The sequence below is a fragment of the Anomaloglossus baeobatrachus genome, chromosome 8 (genome assembly GCF_048569485.1).
Source record: "Anomaloglossus baeobatrachus isolate aAnoBae1 chromosome 8, aAnoBae1.hap1, whole genome shotgun sequence".
NCBI classification, from domain to species: Eukaryota; Metazoa; Chordata; class Amphibia; order Anura; family Aromobatidae; genus Anomaloglossus; species Anomaloglossus baeobatrachus.
Genome location: NC_134360.1, coordinates 195,598,435 through 195,618,355, shown reverse-complemented (window position 1 = coordinate 195,618,355; position 19,921 = coordinate 195,598,435). Strand labels below are relative to the sequence as shown.

The 19,921-nt window shown below is 44.4% G+C and overlaps 1 protein-coding gene across 1 annotated transcript in view; it reads left to right on the top strand.

Annotated features, from left to right (window-relative positions):
- ABCA4 (ATP binding cassette subfamily A member 4) overlaps window positions 1–19,921 on the top strand; it is a 295,790-nt gene that overhangs the window by 271,813 nt on the left and 4,056 nt on the right. Inside the window, exons 46-49 of the mRNA XM_075322132.1 lie at window positions 17,079–17,220; window positions 17,448–17,582; window positions 18,858–18,961; window positions 19,048–19,140. Of these exons, the coding sequence (XP_075178247.1) occupies window positions 17,079–17,220; window positions 17,448–17,582; window positions 18,858–18,961; window positions 19,048–19,140 (474 nt within the window). The remainder of the gene's footprint in view (window positions 1–17,078; window positions 17,221–17,447; window positions 17,583–18,857; window positions 18,962–19,047; window positions 19,141–19,921) is intronic.

Sequence of the window (19,921 nt, the reverse complement as noted above, 5' to 3'; positions counted from 1 at the left end):
ATATTCGGTTTCCGTGCGCCATCATCGATTTGCACTTTGCTGCCTTTTCACATGTTATTCCTCAGGCGATCATAAATTTCATCAGGAGTTTTAGATTGTGGTAAGTGGAGGAAAAGCAAAAGTAGCGGAATCATAAGTGATGCATCGCTCCTTTCATTATAGCAGTATATTTATATTACAGGAGTTTTCTGATGATATGAGTTTTATGACATGTCACTCAGGGCAGCCGGCATTTGTGGTTTCCATTGATTTTAATAGATAGGAGGCCACGCGTGTGTAATCATGTCTAGTGCACTGGACTGATGCTCAATATCAAAATGGTCCTATCAGCTGCACTTACAAGTGTCTATATAATACAGTGTATTATGAAAGCCAATATTATAGACGTATATGTAGAAATGTAAGATAAAGCTGCAATTATACCTGGAAATATTTTGTATATTGCACAATCTGCACCAATATTATATATAATAATATATAATAATAATATATAATATATAGGGTAAAGGCGTATACCAATCTACAAAAATTATGGGCCATCGTGACACATACATGACGTGAAAGTCCGTTCATAGTTACATAGGTTGAAAAAAGCCCTAGGTCCGTCTAGTTCAACCATCCTCCACCAATTATACATTTTGTCACTTAGGCGGGCTTTGCACACTACGACATTGCAGGTGCGATATCGGTGGGGTCAAATCAAAAGTGACGCACATCCGGCGTCGCAGTCGATATCGCAGTGTGTAAATCCTTTTTGATATGGTTAACAAGCGCAAAAGTGTCGTTATCGTATCATCGGTGTAGGGTCCAACATTTCCATTGTTTGGCAGCAGCGACAGGTACGATGTTGTTCCTCGTTCCTGCGGCAGCACACATCGCTGTGTGAGAAGCCGCAGGAGCGAGGAACATCTCCTACCTGCGTCACCGCGTCTCACGCCGGCTCTGCGGAAGGAAGGAGGGGGGCGGGATGTTTACGTCCTGCTCCTCTTCGCCCCTCCGCTTCTATTGGCAGCCTGCCGTGACATCGCTATGACGCCGCACGACCCGCCCCCTTAATAAGGAGGCGAGTCGCCGGCCAGAGCGACGTCACAGGGCAGGTGAGTGCATGTGAAGCTGGTGTAGCGATAATGTTCGCTACGCCAGCTATCACCATGATATCGCAGCTGCGACGGGGGTGGGGACTATCGCGCACGGCATCGCAGCATCGGCTTGCGATGTCGTAGTGTGCAAAAGGCCCCTAAGTCTCTTATAACCAACAATGTTCTCTGTACTGAGGAAATCATCCTCTTGTGGTAGGGTATTCCACCATGTGACTGCTCTAACTGTAAAGAACCCTTTCCCATTTAGCTCCCGGAATCGCTTTTCTTCCATTCGCAGTGAATGCCCCCTGGTCCTTAGTATTGTCTTTGGAAGGAATAGGTCAAGTGCCAGTCCTTTATATTGACCACACATGTATTTATACATATATATGAGATCTCTTCTGAGACGTCTTTTTTCTAAGCTAAACAAGTCTAACTTTTCCAACCTGTCATCATTTGGAAGGCCTACATTCCTTGTAGTAGTCTAGTTACCCACCTTTGAACTGACTCTAACTCCTAAATGTCCTTTTCAAAATGTGGAGCCCAAAACTGGATCCTATATTCTAGATGTGGCCTTATATATTTATAGCCAGGGAAGAACAAGAGCTTTTTAACCAGAGTTTTGTTTATAGGAGTGCAGATGATTCCTTTGGTGAAGACCTATGGAGATGTAGGGGGTGTGCAGACCCCTTACAAAGGGAGTATAGTTAACCTGGAAATGTTATTAATAAAAATGTTTTATATGTATGTACATTGGGTTAGGGTACCCCCTAGTGGCCGGGTGGGACGGCTGTCACCACCGTGGGGAGGAGGAGCCGGCAGAAGAAAGGGGAGGGAAACAGTTGTTGTTGTAGAAAAAGTGTGAGCTCTGAGGGCAGTTGTCTCAGGGACGGGAGCGGAGCAGCAGAGTGTGGGAGCTGAAGAACAGAGAAGCCGGAGAGAACAGGAGCGGGCGGAACCTCATAGGGTGAAGCAGTCCGGTGTGGGTCCGGGCTGTGGGTAGCCAGAAGTGGGAGCCGGGTGAAGAAGAGTAGCCAGGCACATCCCCACTGGAGGGGACGCTAGGACAGGCTTTCCCCAGCTAAAGAACGCGTAACATCACCTTTTACTGCCTCGTGTGAAGATTTGTGAAAAATAAAGAAATGTCTTTTATTTGCATCGAACCATGCCTGGAAAGTGTTTGTGCGCCGGACAACATCTGCACCACCACACTCTGCCCCACCACGACATCTCCTGTCCCTATAGTAACGGCGGAGCCAGGGGTAAGCCTGACAGAAGGAGCCACGACTACAAGCCCCGAGGCGCCCCTGGCACCCCGTTACATGTGGCGTAGTCGGCAGGATCCGGATCGTATGCAAGGGGACCCGCTCCAAGAAGAAGGAGACCAAGTGGTGCCTAGGGTCCTGGATCCGGACTATTGGAAAAGAGTCCCGATCCCATGGTGGGAAGAAGAAACAGTGCCTAAGGCGTTGGACCGGGCACAAGATGGCGGCAAGATGGCCGTCGTCTGTGAAGATACAGAAAGCGCGCGAAAAGTTGGCGCCAAAAGAAGAGCCTGGGGCTTGCCGGTGCCGAAAAAGAAGTTCGGAGTACTCCGCCCAAAGAGGGGAGGTGCCGGTCCCAGGGCACGTACGAAGATATGTGAAGTGGGCGGTGTTGTAAGAAGAAAGAAGTGCCGCCGCGGAGGGGTCGATCTGCAGTGTGAGACTGGGGGTGGAGTATACCCAAGAGCGGGAAAAGTAAGCCCGCCTCCACTTCCTCCAGCTTCTCCACCGACCCTGACGCCTTTACCTGAGACTCGTTCCCCAAGCGAGATGGAAAATGCTGAGGGATTACACTCTGCGTAGGCTGCGCCTGGCCTGGAGAAGAGCTACCAAAAGCAGATTGCGGCTGCGTCGGCGGAGGGATTTCCCGCTCACCTGCCGGCTGTACCCGGAGGACCGGGACGGGCCACAAAAGTGACTTGGGTGACAACGTGGGACGCGGTGACCGGAGAGACCACGACAGAGGTCCGGGCGACCTACACCGCCCAACTACCGTCGGGGAGCCGGCTTCTGGGAACCCCATACCCATGCCCGGAGATACCCTCGTCAGCCGCGGTCGGACCTGCGACACTTGTTCAAGCTCTGACTCCGGAGGAAACACACGCCCGGAAACTGGAGAAGGACGAGTGGGGCTTCTATTTGGACCCCGTACAGCCGTCACCCTTACCTACACGAAAGTCCCCGTCACCAGAGCCGGACCCAGTACAGGAGCGGCTGCTCGCCGAGACCGTCGCCCGGGAGATGATGGCTGGTCCCCGGAGCGAGGAGTTTGAGCATCAGTACACCACCGGAGTTGTGGTGAAATTCAACCAGAAGGAGGGGTACGGTTTCATCCGGGACGGAGAGACCGGTGACGACTATTTTTACATTAGAGTAAATCTGGACACGGAAGGCCTCCCACAGCGACTACATACCTTGTACCAAGGAGAGAAGGTACGGTTCCTGAGGTAAGTGGGATGCAGGGGTCTTTTTGCGGTTGGGGTGACCCGAATGCCCACCGCACAAGAGTCTGCTCAATGGCAGCAGGAAGTGGAATGGGAGGAGTGCCAGAACCGGCGACGAGCACAGCGAAGACCGGTATTAGCCGAAACTTCCCACCCGCGAAGTACCTTGGCTGTAGCTCCGGCAGTCATGCCCGGGCAGAGTACCGACCCGGAGAAGGGAACCCCGCCATTGCTGGCGATTAACCAAAGCATCACCACCCATCCGGTTATTGTTATGGGCAGCCCGCCGCCGTCCCGCGCAGCGACCCCATCACCCCCGTCGGGGACTGAGGAGCCAAAGCCGGAGGCTGAAACAGCGGAGCAACCCATCAGCTACGAGCCTTTCCGGAGGCTGCGCCGGTTGCCCGGGCAGTCTTTGTCGGAATATGTGCAAGCCCAGAGAGCTGAATGGCAACGGGCCTACCATCCGGAATGAGCACCAAGACCGGAAGATGGCGGGCCTGTTTTTGTGTTAGACACCGGCGTTGTTCCGAGCCGGAAGAAGGTGTGTTGGTTGAAACCGTTAAAGTTGTTGAGCCCGGAGAGAGCCTGCTGCTGGACTTAGCCAGGGGCTCCTCCGCGTCGCTGAGAAGAAGAAGTTTTTTTGATTTGTGTTCCTGCCGTTTAACAACTAAGACCGGGAGTGCTGCCAAGCCTCCGGGCACGACTAAGACCGGGAGCTTCCAGGAGGAACTCCGGGCGCTGGACTGGTGCATCCCTTGCGGGTACCCTCCTGTGGACAGGTTCGCAGTTTCATTAAACATGACTTTGCCTAGTTTTAAAATGTGATTTTAGATTGGAGCCTTGCCGGGAGGCTCAGGCTTTAAGAGGGGAGGTATGTAGGGGGTGGGCAGACCCCTTACAAAGGGAGTATAGTTAACCCGGAAATGTTATTAATAAAAATGTTTTATATGTATGTATATTGGGTTAGGGTACCCCTAGTGGCCGGGTGGGACGGCTGTCACCACCGTGGGGAGGAGGAGCCGGCAGAAGAAAGGGGAGGGAAACAGTTGTTGTTGTAGCAAAAGTGTGAGCTCTGAGGGCAGTTGTCTCAGGGACGGGAGCGGAGCAGCAGAGCCGGGGCAGAGTGTGGGAGCTGAAGAACAGAGAAGCCGGAGAGAACAGGAGCGGGCGGAACCTCATAGGGTGAAGCAGTCCGGTGTGGGTCCGGGCTGTGAGTAGCCAGAAGTGGGAGCCGGGTGAAGAAGAGTAGCCAGGCACATCCCCACTGGAGGGGACGCTAGGACAGGCTTTCCCCAGCTAAAGAACGCGTAACATCACCTTTTACTGCCTCGTGTGAAGATTTGTGAAAAATAAAGAAATGTCTTTTATTTGCATCGAACCATGCCTGGAAAGTGTTTGTGCGCCGGACAACATCTGCACCACCACACTCTGCCCCACCACGACATCTCCTGTCCCTATAGTAACGGCGGAGCCAGGGGTAAGCCTGACAGAAGGAGCCACGACTACAAGCCCCGAGGCGCCCCTGGCACCCCGTTACAGAGATATTACTAGTATGCAAATGAGACTTGTATGCCAGAACACCACATATATACTGTATGTCAATAATATAGACACTGAATGGACAATTATATGGTTCTTTCAGGCACACAATTCTCCATTAGATACAATGTACAGTGCCTACAACTAGTATTCAACCCCCTGCAGATTTAGCAGGTTTGATAAGATGCAAATAAGTTAGAGCCTGCAAACTTCAAATAAGAGCAGGATTTATTAACAGATGCATAAATCTTACAAACCAACAAGTTATGTTGCTCAGTTAAATTTTAATAAATTTTCAACATAAAAGTGTGGGTCAATTATTATTCAACCCCTAGGTTTAATATTTTGTGGAATAACCCTTGTTTGCAATTACAGCTAATAATCGTCTTTTATAAGACCTGATCAGGCCGGCACAGGTCTCTGGAGTTATCTTGGCCCACTCCTCCATGCAGATCTTCTCCAAGTTATCTAGGTTCTTTGGGTGTCTCATGTGGACTTTAATCTTGAGCTCCTTTCACAAGTTTTCCATTGGGTTAAGGTCAGGAGACTGACTAGGCCACTTCAACACCTTGATTTTTTCTGTCTTGAACCAGGCCTTGGTTTTCTTGGCTGCGTGCTTTGGGTCGTTGTCTTGTTGGAAGATGAAATGACGACCCATCTTAAGATACTTGATGGAGGAGCGGAGGTTCTTGGCCAAAATCTCCAGGTAGGCCGTGCTATCCATCTTCCCATGGATGCGGACCAGATGGTCAGGCCCCTTGGCTGAGAAACAGCCCCACAGCATGATGCTGCCACCACCATGCTTGACTGTAGGGATGGTATTCTTGGGGTCGTATGCAGTGCCATCCAGTCTCCAAACGTCACGTGTGTGGTTGGCACCAAAGATCTCGATCTTGGTCTCATCAGACCAGAGAACCTTGAACCAGTCTGTCTCAGAGTCCTCCAAGTGATCATGAGCAAACTGTAGACGAGCCTTGACATGACGCTTTGAAAGTAAAGGTACCTTACTGGCTCGTCTGGAACGGAGACCATTGCGGTGGAGTACGTTACTTATGGTATTGACTGAAACCAATGTCCCCACTGCCATGAGATCTTCCCGGAGCTCCTTACTTGTTGTCCTTGGGTTAGCCTTGACTCTTCGGACAAGCCTGGCCTCGGCACGGGTGGAAACTTTCAAAGGCTATCCAGGCCGTGGAAGGCTAACAGTAGTTCCATAAGCCTTCCACTTCCGGATGATGCTCCCAACAGTGGAGACAGGTAGGCCCAACTCCTTGGAAAGGGTTTTGTACCCCTTGCCAGCCTTGTGACCCTCCACGATCTTGTCTCTGATGGCCTTGGAATGCTCCTTTGTCTTTCCCATGTTGACCAAGTATGAGTGCTGTTCACAAGTTTGGGGAGGGTCTTAATTAGTCAGAAAAGGCTGGAAAAAGAGATAATTAATCCAAACATGTGAAGCTCATTGTTCTTTGTGCCTGAAATACTTCTTAATACTTTAGGGGAACCAAACAGAATTCTGGTGGTTTGAGGGGTTGAATAATAAATGACCCTCTGAATAAACTTTTCACAATTTAAAAAAAAAAAAAAAGAAATAACATTCTTTTTTGCTGCAGTGCATTTCATACTTCCAGGCTGATCTACAGTCCAAATGTCACAATGCCAAGTTAATTCCGAATGTGTAAACCTGCTAAATCTGCAGGGGGTTGAATACTACTTGTAGGCACTGTATCTAGGGAAGTATCCCTCCTTTCCTCTATAAATTTAGTCCTAGCGGGACTAAATTTAGATGAAAAGAAAAAGGTACACAGCCATACCGTATGCAGCTATTACATGTTCATATAATATACAAGCACTACACAGTAAGAAAAAAAAATATTTCAAGCAGATCTGTCACCAGATTTCACAATAAAACAGCACACATCATTAAATAGACCTGATAATGAGATTAGTTTAAAAATATGTGCCGGACCTTAACTCAATCTTAGTAACAAAAAAGAGACAGTTGCACTCTGTAGGGCTAAGATATGTGGAACAAAGAATATGGGAAAATAGACATGCATTACTGCTATGAAAAATGTGTAAATATTGAGATACTTAGCACACAAAAATGGCCAGATTTTATGTAAGCCCAAGAGCCAGCGGCAAGGCGACCTCATTTTTGTTGGGTCCCTATCTAACTAATCCCTCTGTTTGGGTTAAAAAAAACCCCTACAATTTATGGGTGGATAGGAACCTGCAAATGGAGAAGTAAAATCGCCTGAGGCTGAAGAGCAGGAATGCTCAATCAGAAGGCATGATTCTGTGATGTAAGAAAGACTGACGGCACATCCTAACTTTCTAATGTGAACAGGTGCAAACTGAACATGAAACAAAAAGGAGACATTTGCACACTGCAGTGCTAAGATATGTGGAACAATGAATATGGGAATATAGATATGCAACACTGCTATGAAAAACATGTAAAAATTGAGATACTTAGCACGCAAAATTGGCCAGATTTTATGTGAGCCCAACAGCCAACAGCAAGGTGACCTCATTTTTGTTGGGTCCCTATCAAACTAATGCCTCTGTTTGGGTTAAAAAACCCTAAAACACCCCAGACAGCCAGTATACAAGGTCTCAGGTCTCTCCCCATGTGTTTACGTTCAGTGGACGCGGAGAAGGCCTTCGACCAGGTCAGTTGGAGCTTTATGATGGCAGCCTTGAGACAGGTGGGTTTGGGTCAGAAATTTTTGGGTAGAATTGCGTCCCTGTATACGAGACCCTCAGCAAAAGTGAGGACAAATGGGTTTCTATCATCATCCTTTCTGGTCCACAATGGAACGAGACAGGGATGTCCACTGTCGCCCCTCTTATACGTCATAGTCATGGAGCACCTTGCGGTCGCCCTGAGAAACAACACAAGCATCCACGGGATAGAGGCGGGTGGGGAGAACCGTAAGCTGGCTCTTTTCGCGGATGACCTTCTCATGTTCATTTCCCAACCACACATATCCTTCCCGTCCTTGCTCAAGGAGTTCGAAGAGTTTGGCAACTTAAGCAACTTCAAAGTAAATTTTTCCAAATCAGAGGCCATGAACGTGACTTTATCGGCAGAAGACCTTGCGAGAGTATCACAAAACTTCCCTTTTAAGTGGCAACCGTCAGTTTTAAAATATCTGGGAGTTATGGTACCTAGGGATCCAGCAAAAATTGTACATCACAATTTTTTCCCCTTATTAGAAAGGACAATCAGGGACTTAAAGAAATATGACAAAAAGAGATTGACGTGGTTTGGGCGTATAAACGCGATAAAAATGGATGTGTTATCGAGGTTCCTGTTCCTGTTTCAGACAATACCCATACAGCTACCGCTAAGTTAATTCTCCAAGATCCGGACAGCCTTGTCTGGGTTTGTCTGGGGGAACAGGAGACCCCGAACAGGAATTAAGACTCTGACCAGACACAAAAGTGACGGGGGGGCGGGGCTCCCAAATTTTCAATTATATTACAAGGCAGCTATCCTAACGAGATTACTGGACTGGCATTTTCATGGTAATTCGAAACAATGGGTGGTGATTGAACAGGATGTGCTGGGAACTCCCTTACATTTACTTCCATGGTTAGAGAAAGAAAGTAGGATCCAGATAGCGAAAGGAATGGAGTTCATGCGGACAGCGATGGGGATGTGGGATGGAGAGATAAAAAAGGGATCTCTTTCAGTAGTCTCCCAGCTAGGACCCACTTTCAACGTCCTAAGACACAGTTTGAAAAATTGTGTATGGGTTCAGGCACAATACGACATTCGCTTTCAGTGGTTTATTCACTTTTGTCTTCGTCCCCTGACCAGCAACTTCCCCCGTTTGCTTCACAATGGGAATGTGATTTGGGTATCGAGCTGACACCAATACAGTGGGAACGGATCTTCAGATTGGCACACACATCTTCCATCAGCTCCAGGTTCCAGGAGGCTAGCTATAAACTGTTATCCAGATGGTACAGAGTACCCTCCAGGTACATGTCATGTTTCCAACAGTAGACCCCACATGTTGGAGATGTGGCACAGCAGAGGGTAACATTTTACATGTGTTTTGGGGGTGTGAGGCGATCCGGCCCTTCTGGAAGGGAGTGTCCGACACCATTCGCCAGGTTACTGGCAATGACGAGGAGCTGGGACCTGCTGCTGCCCTATTGCATCACTGTGGGGTCCCTGAAAAAACCTACAAGAATTCTTTGAGGAAATTCCTTATTATGGCTGCAAGAGTATGCATACCTGAAAGATGGAGGAGCACGACCCCTCCCACGTTGGTCCAATGGATCAATAAGGTCAATGACCTCATGTACATGGAGGATTTAACCTCCTCGCTGCATGATACATATGAGAAATTCTGGTCCACTTGGCGAGAATGGTTGGACTTCCAACATTCAGAGGAATATAGCGTCCTGGTGGGGGGCGATGTGGCTGCCGATGGAACCGCAGTCCGCAACACTTAGCTGAACTCCCCTCCCTACCCCCCCCCCCCCCCCCCCCGCTTCCCTCCCTCTCTTCCCCCCCTCTCTTCCCCTCCCCCTCCCATCTTTCTTCCTACTTTTCTATTCTTCTCACACTGATTGCCTAATAACTTTTCTTTCTTCTCTAGCCTTTCTATCTTTCTTGTTTCACATGTATTTGTGAGTCACCTTCGTTATCTGTTTTAATGTGAATCTGTATTAAAGCAAAAATGTGGTGGAACCTAGACTTATCAGGAACCCGGGAGGAGATATATGAAGGAACGTGATTCAGCAAGATACAAATATATATTTCCCGTTTGGCATCTTGTTAATGATATATGTATTGTAGTGCAAATTGGCCTGATTGGTCATAAGAACTGTATTATGTTATGTTGAAGGTTTTCACTTAAAAATAAAGAATTTAAAAAAAAAAAAAAAGGGATCTCTCTCTCAGGAGCAGGGCCCACTTACCCCCATATTCGGTAATAAGAAGTTCCCCCCAGGACTCCACTCCCATAGATTCGGGGGATTTACTCGGGCGGATGATACTCGTTTTTGTCACGTGCTCCAGGGACACACCCTACCAACTTATACTTCCATGCAGGCCACAGGGAGAGAGATTTCCTGGATGGAATATATGCAGTTGAAATCTTTCCTCTCGTACCAGGACAGGGAGAGAAGGATGAGGACACCCCCTACTCCTTTTGAGAAAATATTTTTACAGGGGTCATCACCTGGACATGGCATCTCACTCATCTATAAAATGCTGAACCAGAGAAATAGGGTGGATAAACCTCACTTTGTCTGTAGGTGGGGAGAGGAACTGGGAGAGGATATTCCAGAGGACGATTGGAGCAGAGCGTACCTGTGGACCCACAAGCTTTCCTTGGCGTGCGCCGCTCAAGAGAAAAGTTATAAAATTCTCACAAGGTGGTACCATTACCCGACTAAATTACATGCTATATTTCCCTCTGTGTCTGATGTGTGCTGGAGGTGTGGCACAGAGACAGGTACAATGCTACACATATGGTGGAGCTGTACTAAGCTGCAACCCTTTTGGGACTCAGTGTTCTACCTGTACAAAAAGATGAGCGGAGGAGAAATAGAAAAATCCCCCCAGGTTGCTCTTCTTTCTATGCTCCCAGGAGCTATTAAAACACAAAAAAGGGACATGTTGCGATTTTGCCTGGCGGCTGCCCGTATGATTATCCCGCAATTTTGGAAACAGACTAGATGCCCTACGGTGCTGGATTGGTTGGAGGAGATGACAAACCTCCAGAGAATGGAGGAGCTGACAGCAGAACTAAATGGGAACACAGAAAAATTTACTACAGTTTGGAGACCATGGATTATGTTCATGGAGTCCCCAGAGTTTGTGGAGAGTTTGGCGAGCTTTTTGAACTGAGAAACGGTGGGGAGTCTCATTCCTTCCCCCCCCCTGTTTTTCTTTTCTTTTCTTGCTTTCCCCCCTCTCCCCCCTTCTCTCTAATTTCCTCTTCTATATGCTTCTATCTTTCCTCTTCTTTCTTTCTTTTCTGAACATTAATCTGCATTTTTCTAGTTTCATTTTTTATATGAAAAGATTTATCAATAATTCATAAGACAATAGACACACAAGGAGAATGAGTATATTAGGATACGGGAAGTCAAAAGAAGTGGGAATTCTGACCTATAATTTATAAGTGGTTGTATGGTAATAGCACAAAGATAATTTGAAGAATTCCAAGAAATTTAGTAATGTAACAATTTCTGGATGTTATCCCGGCATTGAGAAAATGATGTTTATGTAGTGTAATTGCACAAATGATATGTTTGTATGTTGACAACAGTTTCATCAATAAAACAGATTTGAAATAAAAAAAAACAAAAAAAAAACCCTAAAATTTATGGGTGGACAGAAACCTGCAAATGGAAAATTAAAATCACATCAGGCTGAAGAGCAGGAGTGCTTAATCAGGAGGCATCTAAGAAAACGACTGATGGCACATCCTATCTTTCTAATGTGAACAGGTGCAAACTGAATATGTGGAACAATGAATATGGGAATATAGTCATGCATTATTGCTATGAAAAAAAACGTAAAAATTGAGATACTTAACTCAATCTTGGCCCATCTAGCCTGATTGCAGCTCCTCAGTGTCCCTTCTCTCTGCTGAGATCTCACACTGTTCAGTACAAGATGCAGCTGTCAGTCAGGCTGGGTGAGTGAGCAGAAACTAAATTCATTTGGATCCGTGAGCTATTTAATGCTATGGTTGGATTTATAGTTTTCTTACTATCAGAATTATACAGCAATTCGATATGGATTTTAAAAGTAAATATATCTGCCTCATTAAGTCTAAGGCGGTCTTTGCACACTACGACATTGCAGGTGCGATGTCGGTGGGGTCAAATCGAAAGTGACGCACATCCGGCGTCGCAGTCGATATCGTAGTGTGTAAATCCTTTTTGATACGATTAATGAGCGCAAAAGCGTCGTTATCGTATCATCGGTGTAGGGTTCGACATTTCCATAATTTGGCAGCAGCGACAGGTACGATGTTGTTCCTCGTTCCTGCGGCAGCATACATCGCTGTGTGTGAAGCCGCAGGAGCGAGGAACATCTCCTACCTGTGTCACCGCGTCTAATGCCGGCTCTGCGGAAGGAAGGAGGGGGGCGGGATGTTTACGTCCCGCTCATCTCCGCCCCTCCGCTTCTATTGGCCGCCTGCCGTGTGACGTCGCTATGATGCCGCACGACCCGCCCCCTTAATAAAGAGGCGGGTCGCCGGCCAGAGCGATGTCGCAGGGCAGGTAAGTGCGTGTGAAGCTGCCATAGCGATAATGTTCGCTACGGCAGCAATCACAAGATATCGCTGCTGCGACGGGGGCGGGGACTATCGCGCTCGACATCGCAGCATCGGCTTGCGATGTCGCAGCGTGCAAAGTACCCCTAAGGGATCAGTATAGTAATGTATGCAGTATGTGTTTTGAAATTTGGTAACCGATCTGCCTAACTCAAATTTTCAGATAACTAACGTAGTTAGTTCACGTTCATGCATTAGACACACGTGTGTGACAGTCCATGGTGCAGGTCTATATGGCCGTCTGTGTGTCCTGGTGTGTGTTCTCCATGTGTTATTCCTGTGCTATCCATGTGACATCTGGATAGCAATGGATAGCATGAACTTGTACACTTACCTGTCTCCAGCGCTGCTGTCACACTTGCTTCCGGGTCCGCAGTCTGTGCAGTGAATTTTCACGAGGCATAATGAGCGGGACTCAGAAGCAACAGCAGTGCCAGAGACAGGTAAGAATAAAAATCTATTTCATTTCAGTGAATGGGTGTCCTCCGGTACGTGTCACACAGATCACATCAGTGTGTGATCTGTGTGTCATCCATGCTGCCCGCCAAAAACGGACATGTCGCCGTGTGGAGCACACAAGCACACGGTCTGTGTCAAAACACAGATGTTTGAGCAAACCCATTGATTTTAAAGGGTCTATGTGTGTCCGTGTCTCCGGTACGTGTGGAAACAGACACCACACATACCGAAAACACGTAGAAAAAGTCTTAGATGTTTGAGTTCAGCTCATGAAAAATGGGAGCAAAAACAAAAATGTTGGGTTTATATTTTTGTTCAGTGTATATAGATATAGTCAACTGCAGAGGAATAAAGAGTCATGTAACATATGGACAGACCAGGTCCATTAGAGCATGATCTGCTCTTTGTTAGCAGCACTAAGCTCACTAGTATGAATGTTGCTAGCAAGTGACCCAACTTCATGGTGTCCATGTGTTCCAATAGGTCTCATATACAGGGTGGTCCAAAAGTAGGTGGACAGTATGTGTAATAGTGTAATAGATAATACACTATCTACATCTATCTACTACAAAATAGTGTAATAGATAATACACTATCAGACATGGTGTAAAGTGAAACTGACTCAGTTGCCCTTAGCAACAAATCAGATTCCACCTTTCATTCTTCACAGACTGTTTGGAAAATGAAATATGGAATCTGATTGGTTGCTAAGGGCAACTGAGTCAGTTTCACTTTACACCATATTTGATAACCCTATTACACATACTGTCCACTTACTTTTGGACCACCCTATATATGTCCCTTTTAAGCCCATGCTTTTCCTCTGTCCCTCTGAGTGCTTCCAATTTTATACACAGGAACATGGATAGGAAACTGTGGAAAAACAAAGCACAATAGGGTCTTACCCCAACAATGGAAGGGGGTAAAAAGGAGTATCACACTCACCTCTGATGGTTGTGCCAGTCACAACCACTATATAGGCATGTAAGAATCTGGGTCCAGGCAGCAGCCCCAAGGAAAGCTGATAACAGAGAGTAATAGAGGAAGGGTCTAATATCCGCGCCAAGGACTCAATGGATCCAAGAAGAGATTAATGCTTCTTTTAATATCATGCACAGGTCTACGCGTTTCAGGAGTCGCAGCTCCCTTCTTCAGGACAACAGGCAGAAGAACATCAAATCTCTAGGTCCAGAGGTTTAAGTGTATGTAGTCTGTAGATCCAATAAGTCTTTTTCTTATTAAGCATATCCATACGATTGGGAATATGAGAAGGAATCTGTTCAATTGGGGTGACCCTTAGTTTAGATTTTTTATTGTGTACTAAAGTGACATGCCTTGATAATCCATGTAAAAGAAAACCTTTTTTGATGTTATGGCGATGTGAATTCAACCTATTATGTAGTGGTTGTGTCATTCTACCCACATACTGTTTATCACACTCACATTCGATCCGGTATATGACAAAGTCAGATTGGCACATTAAATGGGCTCTGATAGAAAAGGAGTCATCACCCAAAAGTGAACAGAATTGTGTCCTCCTGTGCTGGATGGAGTTACAGCAAAGGCAATTCCTCGTGAAACATTTGTAGGCACCAGAGGATTTGACAGTGGACTGTGAGATGGGGGGCCTTCCTAAGTCTGCTGGGGGCTAACATGTTCTTTAAACTGGACGTCCTCCTGACGGTGACCCCAGGTTGTGCCGGTAGAAAACCCCCTAAAATCGGGTCATTCAGAAGTACCCACCAGTGTCGGGAGAGAATCTTTCTGATCCGTTCACCATCATTACAGTAAGTGGTGAGGAAATTAGAGGAAAAATCACAGGGTCTGGAACTATTGGTACCCGATGTTTTATGTTTGATCAATTTTGTCAGTGTCAAGGTTTTTGTGGCCTTATATGCTCCCTTTATAAGATTGAGGGGGTATTCCTTCTCGAGGAACCTCTCCCTTAAAATGTCCGCCTGCTGCTTAAAATCAGTGTTCAATGAGCAGATTTGATGTTCTTCTGCCTGTTGTCCTGAAGAAGGGAGCTGCGACTCCTGAAACACGTAGACCTATGCATGATATTAAAAAAAGCATTAATCTTTTCTTGGATCCATTGAGTCCTTGGCGCGGATATTAGACCCTTCCTCTATTACTCTCTATACACATGCTTGGGGTTTTTTGGTAACAGATGCTTGAGAGAATAATTATTGGGATGAAGGTCACATATTAGCATAATATTAGTATTAGTAATAATATAAAAAATATAAAATTAGTAATATTAGTATAATATTAGTATATTATGATTAGACAATAGGCACAATAGGTATAGTGTCTACAACTTCATAAATCAAGGAGAATCTAAAGGAAAAAAACGATAACTGGCAATATTAAGAGGGATTCATTTTATTGCTTTATTATGTAAAATAATTTACAAATACTTATATTTTTTCCTTATTTTATTTCCTTGAATTATTATCACTTATGACAATTTTTATGCATGATTATACATTTAGGCCCTCACTTGCCAGGAATTGCTACAATAACAAAGTATTTTTTAACAGCCTAATGACTGCTAGAATTCATAAGCTGATGCCACAAGCAACGAACGAGACGTACCCTGCCCTCTCTTCTGCCCAGAAACTCATAAACATGTTTTGCTGGGTACGTGCCTTGGCGGGATGTAGAAAGTCAATATGCCCCTGTATTTGTATAGTATAAAAAAACACCATCAGCAAAATGAATTTGTTTTGGTAAAGAGTTTATGTTTATGTCCAATCTGCCGGGTCAGTTTCACAACATGTTTTTGATATCTGGGCTATTAGGATGTAAAATGCAGCTGAGCACATGTACAACTTATGGCAGTCTGCCGGTTCAGTGTGTTTATGGCACCAGATACCCAGGAAAGTATCTGCAGGCAATCCATACAGTATTAGGCTGAGTTCACATGTCCAGTATCATCCATTACAACAGATCCGTTAGCAAAAAAGTTTTGAAAACACACTTTTTTTTGTCCATCTTCAAAATATTGATTTTTACAGGATCCTTTTTTTTTTTTAACATTGAAGCCTGTGGAAAACGGATCCATTAACTGATTGCTTTTATCATCTGTTTTTCTTGCATATGTAAAGGATCCATTTTTGCTTACTAAATCCGTTTGAAAAATGGAAGATAAAGAGCAATCCATTATAATTTTCAAAATGGACAAAAAAAGTTGTGTTTGTGCAACTTTTCTACCAATGGATCCGTTCTAACTAGGGATGATCGAATACTTCGATTATTCGGCTTTACGAATAATTTCCGAATACCTCGCCGCTATTCGACTATTCAATGCGCAATGTAAGTCTATGGGATGCCTGAATAGTTCCAAATAGTTGTTATTCAGGTTTCCCATAGACTACATTGCGCATCAAATATTCGCGAATAGTCGAATAGCGGTGAGGTATTCGGAAAATATTCGCGAAGCCGAATAATCGAAATATTCGATCATCTCTAGTTCTAACGGATGATTGATTATTCGACGTGAACAACCCCAGCCTTAGTCATCACATCAGGTGGTCTAGACAGAGAATGTAGGAATGGAGCGTGGTTTAGGAGTTGGTAACACAGCAAATAACAGAATATCCATTGTTTTTTTTACAATTATTTTTTTTTTGTATGAAGATAAGTTACACAATTTCCCAATGTAGCCTAGCTGGCACTTGAAGGCAAATTTGCAATCATGTGGTCCAAAGACCAGAAATGTATATTGAGCTAGGAAAACCCCTTTAACTGTTATTTTGAAAAAACAATCCCGCAAACTTGGTACAAAAGATAACCTAACATTTTATTCAAAAAATTGTTTAAAATAGCATACACATGGTATCAGTTTTGTCAAAAAGTGATGGAAAAAAGAAATATATAGTGGTCTAGATGAGACGTGTTTCCGCAAGCGCCTTAATCTTAGGCTTTTTCTGTTTTAACTTTTATCTTTTTCTTGGAGGAAATTAAAAAAAAAATAAAATCACTTAAAAAAAAACCCAAATAGTTGTTTCTTTGTGTTACTAGATACTGAAAGCGATAACTTTTTGGGTGCTTGTATTGTTTATTGATACCAAGCTTCTTAAAGGTTCTAGTCTTTATTTTAACAAAAATATTTTTTGTAATAACATAAGATCAGATTAAAATGCTTAAACTTACTATGATAATTGTGCTTGGATTTTCTTTTTTGTTCTCCAGCATACTGACGGACATAGCTGACGTGCACCAAAACATGGGCTACTGTCCACAGTTTGATGCCATTGACGAGCTGTTGACTGGTCGAGAACATCTGCAACTATATGCACGTTTAAGGGGAGTTCCAGACGATGAAGTGGATATGGTAAAACCAGTCTCAGAACATAAATTATTTGCCATTTTATTTAAAAGTGTATTTACCATTGCATTGTTCTTTTTTTTACGAAACCTTGGAGAAAAAATACTTTTAAAATGCTGACTACTTATAGCCACCACTAGGGGGGGGGCACTTTTTTTTATAAAGCTGTATTGTAGCAAGCATCTCTAGTGGTGGGAACAGAGGAATAGACATAATAATCTGTTATTTTCCAGGTTGCAGATTGGGGTATTGATAAATTGGGCCTTAAAAGATATGCAGACCAATCCGCAGGCACTTACAGTGGTGGAAACAAACGCAAGCTATCAACTGCAATTGCTCTTATTGGATGCCCCCCGGTGGTGTTGTTGGTAGGTTTTACTTTTCATTGGAGATGAATGAATCATAACAAAATATTCAGTGTTTCTTCACTATGATATCATTCTCTATTTTCTATCTACACACTTATAATTGAATGAATCAGCTTACTATATACACTGTATCTTATTCTTTAAAGGGGTTCCCCAGAACTATAACATTAAAGTGAACCTGTCAGGTGCAATATGCACCAACAACCACGAGCAGTTCTGGGTGCATATTGCTAATCCCTGCCTAACTGTCCCTGTGTCTAGTAGCATAGATAAAGAGATCTTTAGAAATACTTTTCCTAAAGATCTCTTTATGATATGCTAATGAGGCCAGGGACTAGTCGCAAGGGCATTAGTTCCTGCTCTCAATCTGCCTGTCTTAGCATGCCATTCAATGCCCACTGCCAATGTCATCAGCGGTGATGCGCGTACCTGTCTCTGTTGACACCACTATAAAACACCGGACAGTGCACATGATCAGAAGTCCCAGCCCTGCATGCGCACTATGAAACCGGGTGTACATGTCCGGCTTCAGAGAGGTCTAGTGCGCGTGACCGGAAGTGCCGGACATTCTGATCATGTACACTGACTGGCGTTCTGAAGTGGTGACAACAGACACAGGTACGCGCGTTTGACATTCAATAGCATGTTAGCATGCTCCTATGGGCGTGCTACCATGCTTAGAGGGCAGAATGAGCTTAGGAACTAATGCCCGTGTGACTATTCCCTGCGCTCCTTAGCATATCATAAAGGACCTTTAGAAATACATTTTCTAGCGATCTCTTTATCTATGCTACTAGATACAGGGAAAGTTAAACAGAGATTAGCAATATGTACCCAGAACTGCTCGTGATACTGAGTGCATAGGGAACCTGATAGGTTCACTTTAAGGACTGTATACACCTTAACACTTTAAGGACTGTATACACCTTAACACATTTTTTTTAACAGTAATAATGCAGTGACATGACAAGAATCTGCATAACTAATCATATACTAAATAGTTGCAAGTCAAATTTATGTATGAGATAGCCAAGACAATTGTCTAGAATATGAAGATAGTCTCACATTCAAAGCTGTAGTGGATGGGGAGATATGGAGCCTTAAAGTCAAAAGTTTAAAACATTGTTACCTTTTTGCTCATCAGTGTATATTAAGGCATGTCTACTTTTAGTCATTAGACACATAACCTTACATTTATACATACTGGCTTTCATCTCCAATATAAATGACCAATTTTGAAATGACCCTATATAAATAATGAATCTCCACTTTTAGGATGAGCCGACCACAGGAATGGATCCGCAGTCACGACGCTTCCTGTGGAATTCTATTGTCAGTATTATCAAGGACGGCCGAGCCGTCGTCCTGACCTCTCACAGGCATGTTCATTTTTATAAAAATGTCATTAAATTGCGCACAATAACATGCACACTATAACAACTGGATTGTCCTCTGCTTTCTTCAGTATGGAGGAATGTGAAGCTCTCTGCACTCGTCTCGCCATAATGGTCCAGGGAACCTTTAAATGTCTTGGAACCATTCAACATTTAAAATACAAGTATGTAATTTCACATTTTCCATATCTATGATAATCTTATGCTACCTCCATTATTATTACTTTTTTGTTCTTAAGTATTACGTATTTTATCTTGAAAATTCTGATTCAAAATGTTTGGCGGTGTCATGGACCTCTGACTTGAAATTACTGTATTTATACCTCCATTCTGCACCTTGTATGGGAAAATTCATACCGATGGTAAAAATAATCAGAAATGACTCATCCACATATTAATCTAATTTATTACTAAAGGGTTTCTATGCAAATCTATAGGATATGAAAGACTTACCATTACAAAGTCCACACAAGTGCTACCCATGGATCTTTGGATTTAAAGGGTTATCTTCATCTAAGCCGATACGGTCTCAGGTTGGAATACCAGCCTCCAAATGCCCGTCATAGGAGGTGGAGTTCTGGAAACAGTGGAGCAAGTCTGAGCTTTGCTATTTCTGTAATCCCCATTAACACCCCGTAGCCAAAGCTTAGATTGTGATTTCCTGTCTTAGCTAAGAATGGCTAAAATCCAAAAATCCGCAGGAAGCATTTGTGTGGACTTGTCAATGAAAAGTCTATCCTATTGCACATTTTTAGATTTTCCATAGAGTTCTGATACTCCACAGTAGGAGTAGACTCAAAAGCACAGTGTGGGTGAAGTTGTGACTAATGAAGTAGTATCATCCATACAGATTAGACCAACCTCAATGAAACCCACCAATATTGACCAATTTGGCCAACAGTCTAATGCGTATGGTGGCCCTAGATGGACGATTTCTGCGTAGAT